The 16846-nt window shown below is 47.4% G+C and overlaps 4 protein-coding genes; 2 read left to right on the forward strand and 2 right to left on the reverse strand.

The window, feature by feature from the left end:
- Positions 1-4785: 4785 nt before the first annotated feature.
- On the reverse strand, positions 4786-8008 carry GSTUM_00010054001 (uncharacterized protein). XM_002841038.2 has 6 exons: positions 7595-8008; positions 7154-7538; positions 6649-7112; positions 6441-6456; positions 5025-6380; positions 4786-4965 (listed from the first exon to the last, which is right to left on the reverse strand). The coding sequence occupies exons 1-6, from the start codon at positions 7888-7890 to the stop codon at positions 4816-4818; spliced, it is 2667 nt and encodes an 888-aa protein (XP_002841084.1). The 5' UTR covers positions 7891-8008; the 3' UTR covers positions 4786-4815.
- Positions 8009-8355: 347 nt separating this feature from the next.
- Positions 8356-9810, forward strand: GSTUM_00010055001 (uncharacterized protein; the record flags this gene model as incomplete). Its single annotated transcript, XM_002841039.1, has 4 exons — positions 8356-8778; positions 8826-8894; positions 8945-9616; positions 9766-9810. 4 exons carry the CDS (start codon positions 8356-8358, stop codon positions 9808-9810), a joined length of 1209 nt encoding a protein of 402 aa, XP_002841085.1.
- A 25-nt stretch (positions 9811-9835) lies between these two features.
- GSTUM_00010056001 (uncharacterized protein) lies at positions 9836-14041 on the forward strand (the record flags this gene model as incomplete). XM_002841040.2 has 1 exon in its annotated part: positions 9836-14041. The coding sequence occupies one exon, from the start codon at positions 9836-9838 to the stop codon at positions 13973-13975; it is 4140 nt and encodes a 1379-aa protein (XP_002841086.1). The 3' UTR covers positions 13976-14041.
- Positions 14042-14226: 185 nt separating this feature from the next.
- Positions 14227-15625, reverse strand: GSTUM_00010057001 (uncharacterized protein; the record flags this gene model as incomplete). XM_002841041.2 has 1 exon in its annotated part: positions 14227-15625. One exon carries the CDS (start codon positions 15623-15625, stop codon positions 15401-15403), a length of 225 nt encoding a protein of 74 aa, XP_002841087.1. The 3' UTR covers positions 14227-15400.
- Positions 15626-16846: the final 1221 nt, after the last annotated feature.

The raw sequence follows: 16846 nt of genomic DNA on the forward strand, positions 1-16846 counted from the left end.
CTGATTATCGACAGGCATGGTTCACATATCACATACAGTTTTGTCAAATTTTGTGTGGAGCACAACATCCTTCTCCTTTGCCTTCCATTTTACTCCATCCACTTTCTACAGCTCTTAGATGTTGGTCTCTTCTCTCCCTATTAGTATTTCTATAGGTTGGCTGTTGATAACCATATGTGTTCAAGAAGGAAAACAGGAGATAGAATTAAAAAGGCTATCTTTAACTGTTTTATTACCAAGGTAAGAGAGAAAACATTTACCTTGCAGAATATTTCTCATATCTTTGAGGCTTGTTGTATATGGCCTCTTTGTGCTTGAAGAGTATTGGGGAGAATGGTACCTGAGGCTGTTTCATGACGTGATACTATGGAACTCACCACTTCCCAGAAAAGCAAAGATATTCGGTGCAGAATAATGGCTGCCGAGAAGCTGTTAGATGAGGGTCTAGCTTCCTTATCGCTTACAGAGTATTCGCTACCACCTCCAGCTCCCTTCACGGCAGCAGGCACATCAGAATGGCTTACTTTATAAGTTAAAGTTATCCTCCAAGAATTAGGCCACCAACTAGAGTCAGAGGTAGCTCAGTGAGAGCTCTATCAGGAACAGTCCTATCGCCTACAACAGGCTGTTCCTCTTAAGAACAAAACTGACGGTCGCAAACCGTCTGAAGCATGGATTCTTTCTGGAGCCCAACTCATTCAACTCCGTGATGCTAGACTCTAAAAAGATGCAACCAAGGGTCAGAAACTACCTAAAAGACTTCTGAAAACCAAGCGAGTCTCTTTACAAGCCCAGGTTACCCCAATCCTTACATCTGTTGGATTTCCAGAAAGCCTTGCCTCACTGGTATCGGATAATAGTAAGATAGAAATACTAAGCGATGAAGAGCGGAATTTGGCCTCTGAGATGCAATGTGTTTTCTGCTGTACTATATGCACAAAACCTATCGCACCCTCCTCATCAGCACCATAGTACCCTATTCCTCTCCTCCATATTTCTCTTCGATCATGGAATGCCTGATCTTGTGCTTTTCTTTCTCGCTTTCTGCTAGGACATTCCTGTATCCTATTCCCCTACTGGCAACTTTTGATTTTCCTCATACTAACCTCCATGGCCTTTCTAGTTTCCTCCCACATAGCCTCCAATCATCTCTCCTTTCTTACCAACCTTTTCATTATTTTCTTTCAATTTTCCGGTTTTTCTCATATTACATATATCTAAAATACGCACGGGGAGTTGTCTCAAATATTGCGCAATCGCCAGATCCCGCATCTCAGCGATGTCTTGGTTCCTGATAGTTGACGTTACTGCATGGGTAACTAGAACTTACCGTGCAGCAATAGCGGAAAGATCTGTAGGAGACATCATGAAGGCTAGTATTGTTGCTAGTTTTGTAGTCTTCTGGCAGGTTGTCTAGGATATCATGAAGAATATTCTTAAATGGTTCGCTAATTTGACATGTCGAGTGGCTGTACCAAGCCAGTGCACCTAGCAGGAATTATAGAAGGTAGGATATTATATAAATGTAATGTATTGAGTACACTATCAGTAGAGTAGAACTTTACTACATCTAGGACAAGAAGTCACGGTCCTGGTAGAAGAGCAGGTACTAGCATGTTGTTGATCCAGTGAACAAAAAGTTCCCAATTGGCATAGGCAGTTTCATTACACTGCACTTCCACTCCTGGATAATACTTTGAGGCTTCCTTCTCTCACTTTCGTTGATAAAACTTCTCTCTTTTACTGTCACGAACGTGGCTTAGCAAGGAAAAGGTTTTCGCGTGACACATGGTTATGAGTTACAGGTATGTTATTGTTTCACACATGACTCATTCGAGTCATATGATTTGTTATGTGTGGGATTTGTGATGCTTTCGCACATGGCTCAAGTATGAGTCATGGGATGTGCGCCTGATGAGTATGCCTTGCGAGTGTACCTTGTGGGTATGCTTTATGCACATGATTTATGTTTTACACATGACCTCGTTATGAGGTCATGGGTTTCACACATATGACTGGTTTATTACATTATGATTAGTTTATGAGTTTTTGCACAGGACCTCGCTATGAGGTCATGGGTTTTGAGCATGTGACCACTTTGGTCGCATGACTAGTTTGTTATGATTTGGTTTTACACATGTGACCACTTTGGGTCACATGACTATGGGCAGGAAGAACACTATATAAGGAGGCCGAGGCGGCCAAGGAGGATAGGTTCTTCATGCTTTGTTCTAAGTACTTTTCCTACTTATTACTTTAACGAATATAAAACACCTTTACGATCTTTATCTTTATTGTAACGTTATCATTACACCAAGGAAAGCTCTTCACGAAGAAGAGTTAGAGAAAGCTTACGATAGGCGTTCCCAATAGAAGACAGAGGTCTTGTACTATCAGTAATATAGGCAGAGGCCTACTGTTATCGTAAGACTAAGGAAAGAAACAGAAGGAAGTGAAGAGAAGTATCGTTCCCCGTCGCCAAGAACTAACCATCCAAGGAGGGGATCGTTCCATTTACCTTGATATATTTTTTTTTCTTAAAAAACCAATGTAGGGCTGTACTCACATTTTCCCACTTCCAAAGGCAGCTAAAATTATTGTTACCTGACCTTTATTCCAACTACTATTGGAAGCCTTCACTTGAACTGATTTACTGCCCTTATTTGCATAAGTTTGACCATCTTAGAACTTAAAGAGCAATGGAGTTTTGTCGATATTGTAAATGCTATTCAAAAGATACCTGCAAACAACTAAGGGCTCATTAGAGGACTGTGGCCGAATCTGGGAACTTCTTCTATTAAATTGGAGGCAGGAGAGAATCAGAGAGAGATAATCATTGGGCACCTTCTGTGCAATATTTGTTGTAAATTGGAGGGTTATGGAATTTTGAGCAAGAAAGCCATTAAACTACCTGTTTAAGAAGGAAAATTAGCCAATGTCTCCAAGGGGATAGTATTCCTGAAAAGACTTACAAGCTTGACGCTGGAGTCAGGTATGCCAGACAGCCTTTCTTTCTTTTCTTTGTTTATAGTATTTTTCATAGAGGCTTTCCTCTAACTCTGGCCACCTGTACCATGTATCAGCCTTCCCTCTAGCCTGACCTCCCTTCTTACCTCTAGCAATACTATTCTCATTTCTCCTCCAATTGTGCAGAGTTGTAATTGGTACAAGATATCGTTCTGAAACCTCTTACATCACCGGAGCTCGTGGTTGGCCTGGATTAGGCTTCTTTGCTGACTGTTCAACTTTCGCACAAGTCCACCATTCCAATACTTGGAGTTTAAATTCTCTAGTATAGGACTGCTCAATCTGTTTTCGTGGTTTGTGGAATGGCTTTGATACCGGCCCAGATACTGACTCTAGCTCAGGACTTGGTTGGTCTGACACAATCATGCTTTCTGGACATGAAGGTTTATCGTATTGTTTATGTGGTAGTTGAGATCTTGGAATCTGAACTGAATTTCTGCCAGATGACTCCTCAAATTGACTTTTCAAAAGCTCTGAAATCTGCATACTTGGCCTCTTCATCGCTGGAAAGATATTCTTCTTTGAACTTTCTCAAACCAAGTGGTCTTTTAAGTTTTCCTTTAGCCCATGGGCAGACCTAATCAACTACTTAGTTTTACACATTATTGACTCCTTTTTTTGTCTTTGTTATCTCAACTCTGAACATTTTCAGCTCATATTTGTATGAGTTGCTGGTCATTCACGATAGCTGAGGTTGGAACAACCGGCAACTTTGCTTAGAAATCACTGTCTTATTCACGCCACCTGAGTGGCCACTCGCCTAACGTTCTCCTCCCGTTCTAGCGCCTTTTCCAATTTACCCAGGTAATGCGGTACTCTACCGGTATTGTGGATGTTTGGCGTGCGTGTGGTTGGCAACTTGGCGCTCATGGTAATGATATAATACCTGTTCTTGGAATCATTGAAAGGGGGGAACAAAATGGAGCGTTGGGATGGACCAAAGTGTGGATTCGAGCTCTTGCACTACCGCTATTCGCCAGAGAGACAGAACGCGGATATTATCGTCACGGCTGGCATAATATACCTGGTAATCGTGCCTCAACAGTTATACCAGTCTTCCCATCATCGCCATATATGATATCCTCCGGACAATCTAAGCGATAGCGCGAGAAAACGCGAGAATGAATCCTTCGCAATGCTCCGGAAATATCCCTCCCTTGTGTGCGCTAGTATCGTGGGCTATGGACTATTATTATACTACCATGCCCCTCCAGCTTCGCGGGAAAAAGTCGGTTATTCTTCCACCAGGAGGCGCCTACAACCTTAGAACCCTCCCCGACCCCCAGGTGTGACACGACAAGCGACATTTTCCAACCAACTGAACCCTAGATTTGACTAATTGTTCGATAAATGAGGAGATCAGAGCTAAGGTATGGGAAAGGAGGAAAATATAAGGGGAGAAAGTTTGCATTGAACTGACTTGTGATGGTACGAATACGTACTTGTACGCTGCGGATATCTCCAACAGTGAACGTAGGTGAGGTAAGTAATTGAGTGCGAGAGAAGTTTGCTGGGTCGGGAAAATCCCCCTTCTGGGATAGAGGTTATAGTACAACATCCGTCTTCGCACATTTCTCTGGTATTCGAGTACCGGTATTTACGGTACATACCGTTCTGTCCGGGAACGATCGAGTCTATCTAATTCGACATCACCTAGCAAGTTACGGATATTTGGATGGGCACCTAGGAGGGCGTTGAGCTGCCAGGGACTATGGTATAGTTTGAATGCGGGAAAATACAAGAATGCGGGGAGAATGGACATGCTTCATAAACGTAAACAATCATAATCTAAGCAGGTGCAGGGGTAGTAGTAGCTCCCAGTTCCTCCAACGCCACATTAGGATGCAATACAAATACCGTTTTCCCGCCCTCCGCACTGCTTCCTTCCGCTGCCTCACCGACCAGTCCCTCTCCGCGGATTTGCATCAAGATGTTGTCCTATATAAATATTAACTTTGGCTTCATGTGAGGGGTCTATAAAATGTAGAGTAACAAACCCTGACCATGCGCCTAAGAACCTTGCCGATCAGCATCTTCTCCTCCTCGAGCTCCTCCTCAGTGTTGATCTCCTCTTCCCTCATCTCGAGATACCACGTCTTAAGTTCCTCTTCCTCAACACCCTGTCCAGTGCTCTCCTCATCGTCATTGATGCGACGTACAATGAGGTTGAGAATCTGCATGTATCGGTCATATGTAATCTTTGTCTTCTCCCGAGGCGGCTGGCTACTAGACATGCCCGGGGTGGAGACCGCGGCGGTGGGTTCGCGGCTTTCCTGATCTATATCTTCCTGCATCTCCTCATCCGCTTCATCATCATCATCGATTTCGACGTCTTCCTTCTCCACGTGAATGATCGACTGCCGAAGCAGACCAAAAGCCTCGTTTACAAAACCTTCTGTGACATCTTCTACACAGTTGGCCTTGGCGATGGCCTCAGAAAGACGGATAAGAGATTCGAGCTGACGGACAGTAATTCGGTAACTATTTCTTCCAACGCCGCCTTGAGCATCGTCCGCACGCAGTTCTTTATATTTCTGAACAAGAAGAGTGCGGGCTTCCTCTGTGAATACAGGGCGGAAAGTTCGGGCGAATTTGATATATCGCTGCAGCTGCTCAGTGGTAAATTCTGGGGTGATGGCCGCATCTCTATTGCGGTGGAGCCCTACGATGTGTCGAGCTAGGTGGGTATCGATCGCTTCGTTGCATTCGTCAAGGACGACAAAGAAGAGATCGAAACGGGACATGATTGGCGCAGACATATTAATATTAGACCGGAGGGTAGCCTTCCGGTTGTACCGACCTCCTACAGGATTCGCTGCTGCAAGGATGGATGTCCGAGCATTGAGAGTGGCTTGAATACCAGCTTTTGCTATAGAAATCGTCTGCTGTTCCATGGCTTCGTGAATTGCCACCTGGTCCGCAATATCCATTTTGTCGAATTCATCGATAGCACAAATACCATTATCCGCCAACATCAGGGCACCGGCTTCGATGGTAAATTCACCAGTCTCTTCGTCCTTGACAACTGCTGCTGTGAGACCGGCTGCCGAAGAAGCTTTCCCGGAGGTGTATACGGCACGTGGGAGAAAGGAGCAAACGTATTTCAGGAACTGAGATTTGCTGGTGCTGGGATCGCCCACAATACAAATGTTAACATCTCCACGAAGACTCATACCTTCTGGAGTCACCTTATGAACACCCCCCATAAGCTGAAGGAGAATCCCTTTTTTGATAATCTCATGGCCATAAACGGTGGGGGCTATTGAATTGACCAGACGTGAGTAGATATGGTCACTGTGGACCATGCTCTTGAGTTCCGCGATTTCAGCTTGTGTTAACGAGTTTAGGAAGTCCTCTTGTTCTCGCTCATCGTCGCCAATTTCTGCCTGAGTGCCTCTCAGAAGGCCCTGAACCTCTTCTTCCTCTGCACTCTTTCGCAACCCCGCACCGGGAACCCCACTTGTATCGCTCGTAACCATGCAGGCGAGAAAAGCCAGTCGATAAGTTAGATCTCTTACACCTAGACTCTTTAATCCCGTGACACCTGTGCTTTCTGCACCGCCTCGCGGAGCATTCTTCATGTCCTTCATACTCTGTGCCTTCAACCCCGGCAATCCCAACATGCTGACGTCAGGGACCACAATCAATGTCCCGGTAAAGATACATTTCTCTCCGGCTTTCGCTCTCTCTACGATTTCGCCTCTTAATATGATGTCAAGAGTTCTCGGCATGCTCCCCGTAGGGATTTCGCCGGAATTTTCTTGCACACGGACCTTTTGCCAGTCAACAAAAGATGACTGCTTGATTTCCAATCTCCAGCTGACACGATTACCGCAGGTAAGATTAGGGCATTGTGTAGGTTCCGTATACCGGAATGTTTGCTCAATGCCGGGGATTTCAGTACGGCAAGCTTCGCAAGTGAATGTAGCTAGTAGCAATTCAGGACGAACTTCGGAGGTACGGGTCACAGTCGCGGATATAGAGGTTAGAGTGCCGATTTGAAGGGTGCGCAGAGAGCGGATGCGAGTAGTAAGTGGAAGGTTGAAGATTCCCAGAGAGAATATTTTGTCGGTTGTGTGGTTAACCTACATATTCAAACTTAGAGGGGGCTCTTTATTGATCAAACAGAATAGCAAAAGATGGAACGGTGGGATGGTGTAAAGCGAGACACTATTTTGGTGACAGGTAATCGATATGAACGTACGTTCTCAGACTGACCACCTTTCCCGGTCTTCCCCCAATACTCAGGCTCATATCGTCTAATACAAGTCTCTAAGCCTCTCTTTAAAAACGGTAAGAAACGATAATGCCTCTCTGTTATTGCCTCGACAAACCCTTTCACATGTGTGTTGCTCCAGTACGTTAAATGTGCATAATCAACGAATAGCGTACTCGACTCAGTAACTGCCATGCTATGAATGGCAGCAATGTAGTATTTGTCGGTAGTAGGTGGAGCGGCCGCCGCAGCCGACGACGGAGGCGGTGGCGGGTTATCTGGATCTTCGACAAAACTGTGCCAATGTGAGCTAATATAAATGAAGTATAGGGGTAGGAAGCCCGGAATCACTTCTCTAGAAAACCAATAAAAGCGTTCATGATTTGGTCACCAGCTTCATCGGTAACCTTTGGAACCTGGCTCAAATCGGTTCTCGGTCGATTAGTTCTATTTACAGCCCCCCTTGCTCCAACAACCTCATCATCTGGGTCTACATCCATTTGACCATCGTCGCTGGTGCCATCTGGTGGCCCAGGGGCACTGGATGAGAACCTAACTGAGGAAGGTGCAGGGTTACCACGGGGACGAGGGCGAGGAGCAGGTTCTGGTAGATCTGAGGATAGAACTGCATCTACTAACGATGACATGGTGAATTGAGGGAGAGAATAGCTGCGGGTCTGGTATCTGGAGGATGGATGGACCTGGTTTTTGTTTGTGTTTGGAGGGGGTGATTGAGTATAATTGTGAATTGAGGGGGGAACAAAAAGGTAGGAGAGACGCGTAGAACGAAAACGCGAAGGAGAAACTCTACAACCAATAAGGGGTCCAACCACTTACTACCACTTCAGGACTAACTACTCCAAGTTTGTGTATTTCCCACCTTATCTAATCAATCGATTGGCGAAACAACGAACCTCTTTGATGGTTGGAGGCTTGGGGCTCCCCGGAAAACCTCGTCGATGCACTACCTTCGAACCTCCGAGTATCATATTCAATATTCCGACACCCTCAACCGAAAAATGGGCTGATTTTTACGGATAACAAAACCTGCCGCCACCTCCAATCTTCTCTTTCCTGAAATTTCAACAATCTTCCCGTTTCTCACTCGCAAGATGTCTACTACAACTAACCTACACCCCCCCTCCTCCCATGCTCTTCCGCAGACCCCTCTCACTCCGACAACAAGACATATGGTCCTTTGGATCCACGATCCGGATGGCTCACCTACTCTTTCTAAACGTGAGGCAGTCTTAAATTATGATCTCTTTCCTCCTCATGTTGCGAGACCTGGAGACATAGCCGAAGTAAAATTGATGTCTTCGTCGTCCACCGGAAACGTATCTGATGACAGTATAGCAGTGGGTGGAGGAGCTATGGAGAGGAAGAAGAGCTATACCAATTCAATGATGGAAGAGGAGGGTACTGGGGTTGGTGGAAGGGCAGGGGGAGTTGGAGGGAGTACCAAGGTGGAGAAGAAATTTTTGTTTGTGATACGGGAATTGGAGCCCGAGCAACGCGCGAAACCGAACCTACAGGTAGGGCACTGAATGTCAATTTTGTGGGTTTAACTGATTGGGTTTAGATCTCGCTGGCTCGGCATGTCGCTGATTTATTCGGGTTTCACTCAAGGGCTACTGTTACTGTCACGATTGTATGTTCTACAAGCCCGAGCCCCGTATGTGCTACTAAAAACGGCCTTAGATCGATAAAAATCTTCATGAAGCTTCGCATGTTGAAATTTACTTCCGAGACCAATATATCTCCCGCAGTGATATGTGGCGCATGGCTACCACATTATTGACAGACACCTGCCCCTACAATTCACAAAAGCTCCTCTTCATCTCCTCAATTCGGGGAAGTGTTGGGAACATCTGGGTACGTGGGCGGAAGGTCCAATCCGCATACTTTTCACCACGAACTGTTCCAATATTTCGCTCAGAGTCGGCCCGCTACGTCCTTTTCATTCAGATGAGCCGGGAGATGTGGCACTTTGACACCGACGATGGTGGAGATGGCGATCAGGGCGAAGGGGGTGGAGGAGGGGTGGGTGGCGAAATAGTCTTCAACAAGCTTATCAACGGATTCTTGCCTGAGCTATTCAAACGGTGGAAAAGAATTAATGCGCACCATCTGGTATCTATAGTTTTGTTCACAAGAGTAGTTTATGAACATGGAGAACCAGTGGGAATCCTGAATAGGGATGGGAAAGAAAGCGAAGAATTTCTAGGAACTCCTGGGGGGATAAGCATCGGCGAGGGGAGACGCTATAGAGATTTCTATCGCGTTGTGGTCTCCTCCATGGCGAGCTCCGATTGGACCATTATCCTTCACCGACTGAAGAAAGAATTCTCAGTCTTCCTCCGGGATATCCTCGTTCTTCCAATAACAGACGATGAATTTCCACTTGAATCTAATCAAACGACACCTATTTCAAGTGCCCCAGATTCTATGGCCTCTCGGCCAAGTACACCATCTATTCCTACCTTTGTCGACATGCTCCGACCTGCATCATCTTCTACAAGCTCTCAACCCTCGCCTCGGATCCCCCCACACAAATCTGTTCCTAGTACGCAACGCAAGAAACAGCCGAGAATGATCATCACTGGGCGACCTTCTGCCGCTATCCACGGAAACATATTGGAAGCAATAAACCTAGCGACACTCCAATTCAGCAAAGACTATGTTGACCGTGATCTTGTCCGCACTGGAGTTAGCGTTGTAATAATAACTCCTGGAACTGGCCATTTCGAAGTTGATTATGATATGCTGAAAGCTACAACAGAAGGACTGATCATGACTGGCATGGGCGTGGACCTAGTCTGCCTGAGCAAAGTGCCCCTTCATACCGTCCCTCTTTTCAAGTACCGCAGTCCCATCCCTATCAGCATTCTCGCGAAGCAGGAGCAAGGCTCCCCTAACGGCTTCCCCCGAGGTCTCAGCCCACCGAAAGTCACTGTCACGTCGTCGGGTGCTACGGCGCCCGACCGTAGCCAAGGTGAATGGGTGTACGCTGTTCCCCATTGGATAGATATTTCCTTCTGGAGTGCTGCCTCGGAGAAGAAAATCAACAAACGTGGTCGCGTTGAAAAGAAGAAAGAGAGGAAAAAATCGACTGGTGGGTTTCGTGCAAGAGCGAAAATGTATGAGTTACAAATGATGGGTATAATGGAGAACGAAATTTCGGAAATATCGATCCCGTTTCTGCATGATAACCCGTTTTGGAAACCATTGCCCACGGAGGAGGAGCAGGCACAGACAGATGGTAGCAACGCAAAAGCAAGTGCCAAACCGGGGACTGCTACCAGCACAGCAGCCCCAGCGAAGTTCTTGAAGGAAGCTTTTAAATGGATGGATGAGTATGACGATGCAGCGTTCCGTCCGTTGCCCGTCTTGAAAGCGCGAGAAAGGGCGGCATTAGAGCACCGGATCGACGGCGAGGACGCAGAGAAGATTGAAAAGACTCTAGAAGAGGTTGACCCCTTGGTGCTTGGCACAAGTTTTCATGGAGAAGCACCGGGTCGCCAAGTCAGTTTACCTGGAGGGGCATTTTTTGACAGGAAAATGAAGGAACGGAGACCAGAGCTTGAAAGTCCAATTGAATCGCGGGAGGAAATTCCTAATATTCCTAATACCAGCGTCACTAGCGCACCATCCGCTGCCCCACCCTCATCTGGGCTTCTAAGGCCCAGCAGGCTAGGTTTGGTCCGAAATATCAGTTTTGGTTTCAAGTCTTGGGGCGCTGCCAAAGCTACCGCAAAGACAGGAATAGTTAGCACGAAAGCCACAGCAATCGCTGCCGGTTCTCCAGGTGCCGGTAGCAGCGGGGTTATGGTTACTAGGGGGTTTGATACTAGTGAAGCTGCAACACCCAGAAGCCCTCTATCACCTAGAACCACCCACCTAGAGGAAAGCCCGACCAGAACTGGAAGTCTAAGGAGCCCTGAAAAATTAGGATGGGGAAGCAGACCTATTTCGATCAAAAATAATGCAATAACCTCGTTGGAAGCAGCTGGACGGGACCGAGATCGTCGTCGGAGTATTGTAGGCAGTCCTCTAGATCGTGCGAGCATGCTCAGGGAACGGGAACGGGAATCCGTCGATATTTTAAAAGCGGCTAGTTTAACAAGGCACGGGCGACCTAGTATTGATCTTGTTGCGAACGCAGAGAAAACCGCAACAATTCCACCTACCGTTAGCCCGACGAGTGCACTTTCACCATGGGTACAAGTGCTTAATCCTAGTCACCCGAAGACAAACATTCCAAGCGCTGTAAACCAATTCCGGCGTTGGCATCACGTATTTCCTAAACCGATCAAGATCTCCACCGTTAAATGGAAAAGCCTTTGTTCCCCAGCTGCTCTACCATTGACGACCGAGCACTTTCCGTCGGCAGAACAGCTCCGTGACGAGTACCAAGAAAATCCATATGTGATCTCCCAAAATGCAGATTATGATGAGATAGAGGAGAGTAGCAGCAGCAACCGCGAGGAGCTCGTTCGCGCAATGATTTCACAGCGCCTGGCACAAGGTTTCCAAATCGTTGTTGGTAGCTCAGTGTCAGAGGCTACCGCTGGGCGAGGCGGTGATGCAGACATATATTCAAAGACCTATATGGTTAAAGCGGGTAGCTCTTGCTTCATGAGCCTCGGCTCGCAGATCCATCAACTTATCTGTGATGAGGAATACAACGTTGAGGTGAAGCGATATGTGCGCAAACCGACAACCGCGATAGGCTTATCCAAATTCACAATTGCTGATGAGTATATCAGCTATATGAAGACAGTAATGAGTGAGGAGTATATCCCTGTCAAAACCGCATTTAGGTTCCCGATTGCAGAGTATAACTGGAACTACGTGGATCAATATATTGGCGGATATGAGGACACATTAACAGAGCAGCTTCGATACTGGCGCGCGCGATTCGTGTTAATACCCAATGACCCACCGGAATCAGCTAGGAGAGGAGGGCTTCTAGGTCATTCGAATGGCGGAGAGTTGAATGACGAGGAGATCAGATTGGAGGGCATCAGAAGACTCACACAGGTATTCCAAAGGAATAGGTATATCCCACCCGAGGAAAGGCAATACGAGAGATATGGAAGGCGAAGAGCAAAAGAGAAAAACCCTCTCCAGATTCTATATAAAACTGTGGACCCAAGTGTTGTAGTAGCGCAAGAGTTAGAAAGTCTTCCGCTCATTGAAGACCCCACCAACAATATGCGCCGGAGCCAGCTTCTCACAACGGAGATGTTTGAGAAGAAAAATCTTGACCTAAAAGCCATCGCGCAAGAGCTCCAAGGTCCTAAGGGTGTTCGCCTACAAGACCGTCGCTGGCATCTCAGATTCCACTCAAATTGTTTCATTGGAGAAGATATGGTAACATGGATCGTGGAAAACTTTAAAGACGTCGAAACAAGGCAGGAAGCGGAGGAAATCGGGTTAAAACTCTTCAAAGCGGGGTTATTCCAGCACGTGGACAAGCGCCACCAATTCCGAGACGGAAATTACTTCTACCGGATCGCAGAAGCTTACGCCAACACCCCGAGACCTACTTCCAAGGGAGGTTGGTTCGGTGGGTTCAAAAGTGACAAATCTGTACCATCTACGCCCGCATTCGATATAGCTCCAAGCCCACTGCGGAGCAGGAGTAGCACAATCGTAACAGATGAGTGCTCGGAAACGTCTTCCATGTCGGGATACCGAACGCCAACTCCCACACCCCCTACCAAGAAGAAGGTTGAAGTGGAACTTAGCAAAGTGATGAAATATGACATTGACCCATCGCGGAAGAGTTACCGGAAGGAACTTATAAACCTTCATTACGACCGCCTACATAACCCTGACAACTGCTATCACATTCGCATTGACTGGATGAACACAACGGCAAAGCTGATTGAAGACCAACTTGCTTCTTGGGCGCGCACTGTTGATCGTTACGGGCTCAAGCTGGTAGAAGCACCTATGGACGAAGTCTCCACAATCCCCCGCACAAGCCCCTTCCGCAGCCCATATATTTTCAAGTTCTGCCTCCCTCCTCCACCTCCTCCAATGCTATCAACAATCTCACCCACCACTGAATCCATGGACCTCTCCACAATCCTATGTCCAACCCAGCCAGTCCCACCACCCCACCATACCCACAACCAAAACGATCATCACTTCTACCACCGCCTTGCCCTTCGAAAGCTCGGCTTCGTCCTAGACACAGAAGCAGCAAAGAATTTTCCCCCAACAGTATCCGTCAAGTACTCCTGGGGGACGCCAAACTACCGCCACAGTCAGTATATCCACCGCTCAGGCGTGATGTTCTGCCAAATCACAGACGATGGCTCATTCCTGCTAATGGCAAACCGGCAATACACAATTCGCGCAACAACAATCTATCCACCGCCAGCAGTAGCGCTCGGTTCCGGCGCAGACGTCGCTCTGGAGACAGTAAAGGATGAGATTGAGAGCTTTTGTAAAGACCCAGAGGCATTGCGAAGGTTCTACGATGAAGCCAACGGACGGGTTGGCGGGGGGACAGCCATGGGAGGAAGTAGTATGGGGACCTTGGGCAGTCCGGTTATTGGGCCGGTGGGAGCGGGGAGTCCGACCATGGGGACCAGCGTTGTGCATGCTCATGGGGTTGGGAGGACGACTAGCATGAAGAGTGGGAGGAGTAGCATTGTAGATCCTGTGCCGGATTTTGTATTAGGGAGGGGAGGGTATGAGCCCGGGCCTGGGAGATGATACTTATGGGGATAGTGTCGTATATTTCGGTTAATGTAATTTGAGCAGAAGCGAATAATCGGTTAAGCCCTTCCCATAATATTATTCAGGCGATTGGTTTCCCTGTCATTTTGCCAAGACTCGAGTGATGTCTTGTGCTTAGTGATCTTGACAATACCACACTGTCTCGCAGATGTCGAATTGGGTTGGGCTAGTTTCCCGCTCTTTGAGTGGCCCTGAAGCACAAACCGAGACAAAGGCGTGACTGCTAATTAAAAGAAGTTTTTCCGCAAACCAGACCAGCACCCCTGGGACCGACCCCATTTCGTTACCTATATCAGACTCCGGTAGTAAGTAAATTTATTTGAAAACACGTCCAGTGCCACGTAACCACCTCACCGGCAAGGGGCAATCCGATTTTCAGATAATCTATGGCAGAAACAAGTATGATACTATCAAAATAATATGGGGTCGTATTACTATAAACTCCTGCGCACAATGAACACCGCCAAGCTTAATCACCCCCACAATCTGCGTAACATAAGTGATCTACCTCGTGTCTTTGCAACAACCACACCAAAAGGTCTCAACGAGCCTTCGCAAATTCGCATCAAATACCGTATTAATCAGCCTGGGGGATGTTCATTACTTAGCAAATTTTACGGGTATCACATCATGGAGGGCATATAACTGTGCCCGGGTGCTCTCCGGGACATTGTGAGGAGAATATTACAGTATGTCTAAAAGGCACTGTTGCCGGAACTAGATGGAAATTCAGGGGGAATAGTGGCGGGAACATTTCCCCCTCAGCAGATGGACGCTGTCGTCAGGTGTTATCACATCACCACTCTCATCCCAAGTGGTGTGCTCCCCACCCAACTTGATCCCCGGCGAGGTATACCCCAACAACCCATCCCCCACTCCTCGCCCAGCCTCAACCCCGAAGATGACCTCCTAGTGGAAGGATATCCGGCCGATATGTGGTGCGCCGCCGCTGGGGTATGCCCCATCGCTCAGCGTGGTGCTGTCGATGTGTGCGATGATACGGATGGAGGTTGCACGGCAGCTGCAGTAGTAGTCCAGGAACTTTTACCACGAACTTCGTGATGCAAGAGAAGTGGATGAGGATGAAGCCGTGGAGGTAGCTTTCATCGAGGGTCCCCCGAAGAAACCGCACACACCGGTTGAATTGCAGCCCCCAGCCGTCGAGCATCACGGACGGGAGGGTGGTGCAGGTCTGCGTTCCGAAGACTTGGGTGTCCAGAAGGAGGTCAACGCATGGTTCACTTCCGCGAATGTCTGGTCTACTCTCTGCTAGTAGGGTTCAATCTCCTGTAGTGCAAGAAAACACGTCGGTGTCACTCTATTGAATGGATTAGACATACCGTTTCCGGTCATCGCACTCACTGTCGCCGCGGCGATAACTCCACTGGTCCTAGCAGCCCTCTAAGCGCAGGGGAACATATAACTGCCCAGCAGCAAATATCTCCCCCTGTCCCTTCCCCGGTTGATGCGGGTGCGGGTGCGGTTCCGGTCTCTATTGCCGCTGCTGTTATCAGCGGCACAAGATTGCGAGTGAGGGGCTGTGAGTGAGCCTAAAGGTATGAGTGGGGTGATGAGAATGGGGTTAAGAAGCGAATAGTGGGAGGTATTTATCTTCCGCTCCTTCATTATCTATTTTACTTTGCTATATTCCTCTATATCTTCCTTCTCTATTGTTCCGTTCTATCCTGTATGGATTGGCCTGGGAAAGTCCATCACGGGATGAGCCCCCACCACTATCGCTCACTGCATAATAACAGTGCATGTGCGGTACTTGCACAGTACTAGTACCGTACTCGTACAACCCCAGCAAACCAACCCACCCTCTGGACCCCTGATTCCCCACCACAATCCCAACTCCTGCACCCCCACCTTTATCTCCAAGTCCATTCCATCTCGCCCCAGCCAATAACCACCAATCAACTCCCAATCCCAGTACCAAACCCCAAACCGGTTAATTACGTACAGTGCCAAGACAGTTAATGGGGGGGGTGTTCGGTTCAACCTGATTTGGTTTTCAAAATCAAGATTTGATCTCGAAATCACATGTTAAACCCTAAAATCACACAAGGCTGAAATCACGCGCCCCGATCTTCACTCCAACTATGAGTAATGATACTCGAGTGTTTTCTACTTCTGCTAGATATTGCAAAGATATGACAAAATTAATACGTTACTAATGCCATAAAAAATTCAAGTTAAAATCAGGGATCCAAATTGTAGTTGCCATCCGATTTTGAACTTGGGCTCTGAATTAAGCACGTCGTACTTAGTACTGATTTCGAAGTAGAAATCAGGGAGAGCCACGCACTACTTCTCCCCGCCCTGGTTGGGGGAGCCGGGTGGTATGAGATACACGGTAGCGTGCGGTACCGGAGGGCCCGTGCAGTGCGAAGGGGAGGATTCCATCCGATGGAACTTTCGGACTTGTATTACCAATGAATTGGGGGGCCCTAATGATTGTGAAAAATTTTCAACTCGGCGGCGCGATCAAAAACGATGTATGATAGTCTAAACAAGGCGGCTGATTGGCTCAGGATGATTTCATACACGCCAACGGTAGGTGGATACTTCTGGGTGGCCACAAATTTAGACTAACTTATCCCCCCAGAACTTCTTTTTCTCTTTGCACAGGCCATCTAGTCTACTCGTACGGTACTCTACTCTACTCTAGACTACGAGTACGGTAGTCTGCCGGTACTGTACTGTATCGTACTTGTGGTTCATATGATAGACTAACCCAAGACGACATTCGAGTCCAAGCTCACCACACAGCCAGATGGTGTTGGTGGGGCAAAAGGGTTCTTTCCTATCAAAGAATTCCGAGGCCATCCTGCCTACGAGACATGA

Source organism: Tuber melanosporum, assembly GCF_000151645.1.
Source record: "Tuber melanosporum whole genome shotgun sequence assembly, scaffold_65, strain Mel28".
Taxonomy (NCBI): domain Eukaryota; kingdom Fungi; phylum Ascomycota; class Pezizomycetes; order Pezizales; family Tuberaceae; genus Tuber; species Tuber melanosporum.